The sequence below is a fragment of the Rhea pennata genome, chromosome 11 (genome assembly GCF_028389875.1).
Source record: "Rhea pennata isolate bPtePen1 chromosome 11, bPtePen1.pri, whole genome shotgun sequence".
In the NCBI taxonomy this organism is placed as follows: Eukaryota; Metazoa; Chordata; class Aves; order Rheiformes; family Rheidae; genus Rhea; species Rhea pennata.
In genome coordinates, this window is record NC_084673.1 from 3277915 (window position 1) to 3280658 (window position 2744).

Below are 2744 nucleotides of genomic sequence, written 5' to 3' on the forward strand. Positions count from 1 at the left end.
GCAGGCGTGCTGCTGCCACAGGGCCACACTGCAAGCGTGTGTGCAAGGGTGTCTGCTTGTGCACGGTCTGCGAGTGCACGAGGGGTGTGCAGGGCTGGGGGAGCATGTGCATGGGGGTGTACAGGGCTGTGTGTGTGTGCACAGGGGTGTGCACGAGGCGTCTGTGCAGGATTAGGGTGTAGGTGCAAGGGGGGTGTAGGGCTGGGGTGTTTGTGCATAGGGGGTGTGTGCAGGGCAGGGTGTGTGCATGCATGGGGGTGCAGCGCTGGGGTGTGTGTGCACAGGGTGTGTGTGTGCAGGGCTGGGTGTGTGCGCACGGGGCGTCTGTGCAGGGTTGGAGTGCGTGTGCACGTGGTGTCTGTGCAGGGTTGCGCAGTCAGGTGCACGAGTGGTGCAGGGCTGGTGTGTGTGCAAGGGGTATGTGCCGTGCTGGGTGTGTGTGTGTGTGTGTGTGTGTGTGTGTGTGTGCACGAGGCGTGTGTGCACAGAGGGGTGTGGGCTGCGGGGGGTGGGGAGGTCTGTGCAGACTGTGTCCATGGGTGCCATAAGGGGTGTGTAGTGCACACACACACTCACGGTTCAGTACACGCGCACACACGCACCCCCCCGCCGTGCGCGCCGCGCTGCCCGGGCGGCACCGCGCCCCCCCAACTCCCCCGCCGCCGCGGGGCATCTCGGGAGCGGTAGTTCCGCGAGGGCAGGCGCGGACGCGGCGGCCGGGGAGAAGAACTACATCTCCCATCAGGCTTAGCGGGCAGCCAATGGGAGCGCGCGGGCTGGGCGGCGGCCGGGCTATATAAGGCGCCGCCCCACGCGGCGCGCTCCAGCCTCACCTGGGCGAGCGGCGGCAGCGGCGGAAGCAGCGGCAGCAGCGGAGCGGAGCGGAGCGCGGCTCGGCGGCACCGAGGTGCGGCCCCGCGGTGGGGCTGGCCCGGGCCCGGGGGCTGCCGGGCGGGTGGTGCTGGGGCTGTCCGGGCTGCGTGCCGCAGTGGTGCCCCCTCGGGTGTGAGGTTTTGGGGGTGCTGGTGTGCACCGAGGGAGCACGGCTGGTGCAAGGCGAGGGTTGCCGGTGCCCCCGCATGCCCCGGGGGGGAGGCACGGCGGGGAAGGTGCGTGCATGCATGCATGCCCGGCGGGGGGTGCGGGCACGCCCCGGGGAGCGCGGGAGGGGGCTCCCGGCGCTGCCCGCCCCGTCGGGCAGCGGCGCGCCCCGCCCTGCGCTATTGTCCGCGGCGGGGGGGGGGGGGCGGCGGCGCCTTTGTCTGCGCTGCGCCCCCGACCCGCGCCCCCCTCCCGACCGCCCCGGTGCCCGCAGGCAAGATGTGCGACAAGCCGGACCTCTCGGAGGTGGAGAAATTCGACAAGAAGAAGCTGAAGAAGACGAACACGGAGGAGAAGAACACGCTGCCCTCCAAGGAGAGTGAGTAGGGCGGCGAGGGCGCGCCTCCAGCACCCCTCCAGAGCCTTCCGGGGCTCCCCCGCCCTCGGGGCTCGGTGCCTGTCGAGTGGGCGAGCCCCAGCTGCAGCCCCCGGGGCCACCGCAGCAGGCGGGAGCAGGGGATGGAGCTGGTTGGGGCCAGGGTCCTGGCCAGCCCCTCCCTGGGCTCCCGGAGTGGCTCTTCCCTTTGGGAGACGTGCTCCGTGCTGACCTCACTGCCGAGGAATCCGGTGGAGAGAGGCATTTTTGGTCAGCTTTACTCAGTTTTTTCCTCCGAGTTCAGAGCCCTGGAGAGGCAGGGTTGGGGGCTGTGGAGACCTTAGGTGCCCGGGAGGGCTCTGTTACCCCCCATGGCAGTGGGCACCTCCTGGTGTGCAGAGCAGCTTGTCTTGGGGCTTTGCTTCCTTGGGGGAAGCAGAAGGTAGATGCCCATCTTGCTGTCACCCATGCCTGTGTCCCCTCTTGCCCACTGATTATCTATGTGCTTGGGGCCAAACTAGAATTGGGTGTCAAAGCAGTTGCTCTGCAGCCTTCTCCAGTGGACATTTTCTCTGAAAACCCTGGAGATTAATGGAGCTGTCTTTTCTCTTTCAGCCATTGAGCAGGAGAAGGAGTGTGTGAAGTCGTCTTAGAGTGAGATGGCCTGGAAGGAAGAGCCAACACTTAATTTTTTTGCTTTGAATTAAATCATCTGTTTTTTTAAAAAAAAAATTTTACATCATCTATGTGTATAGAAAACAGCTGCATCTAACCCACTGTCCCACCTTGCTGGCAGCTTTGACAGGTGGAAGGGGACAAAGCATGGTCCCCTCAGAATCCATCGATCGCCTGACCTGACCCAGCCTCGTCCTTGCTGCCCAGCTGGCTCCTGTTTTCAGCGCTGATCTTGCTCAAGTGCAGTGGGGAGATGAGCAAGGGCTATGGAGCTCCTGGGGACGGACCCCTCTGGCATGGGGGAGTGGGGACCCTTTCTGATCTGGCCTCTGGCCTGGGTCTGTCTTGCATACTCTTCACTGATGGTGTTCTGTAGCCTCACTCACAATTTTTGTCTTCCTTGGGGGGAAAAATGAAGTTTATTATAAAATAAAAAAAATTTAATGACCTACCTAAGGCTTGTGTTTTTTTTCCTTCGTAAAGGTGCAGGCTTGCAGCCTGACTTGCCCAGTGGGGTAGGATGGTCTCTTGGTGCTGACACTGAGGCCTTGGTGTTGCTCAAAGAACTGTAGGATGTTTCCTTGCTTTGTGAGTTGCAGCTCGTGTGAGGGCAGCTCTGGGTGGCCTGGCCTGGGGACGGCACTGGTGTGGA

General features: G+C 63.4%; 1 protein-coding gene across 1 annotated transcript; it reads left to right on the plus strand.

Annotated features, from left to right (window-relative positions):
• The first annotated feature begins 807 nt into the window (after window positions 1-807).
• On the plus strand, window positions 808-2543 carry LOC134145250 (thymosin beta-15A homolog). The gene is made up of 3 exons (XM_062584594.1): window positions 808-907; window positions 1316-1420; window positions 2033-2543. Exons 2-3 carry the CDS (start codon window positions 1321-1323, stop codon window positions 2068-2070), a joined length of 138 nt encoding a protein of 45 aa, XP_062440578.1. The 5' UTR covers window positions 808-907; window positions 1316-1320; the 3' UTR covers window positions 2071-2543.
• Window positions 2544-2744: the final 201 nt, after the last annotated feature.

Bases quoted from the DNA above. Each gene is read 5' to 3' on its own strand.
- LOC134145250 (XM_062584594.1), top strand. From the start codon at position 1,321: ATGTGCGACAAGCCGGACCTCTCGGAGGTGGAGAAATTCGACAAGAAG. The intron at 1,421-2,032 runs GTGAGTAGGGCG...TTTCTCTTTCAG, and splicing joins CACGCTGCCCTCCAAGGAGA to CCATTGAGCAGGAGAAGGAG.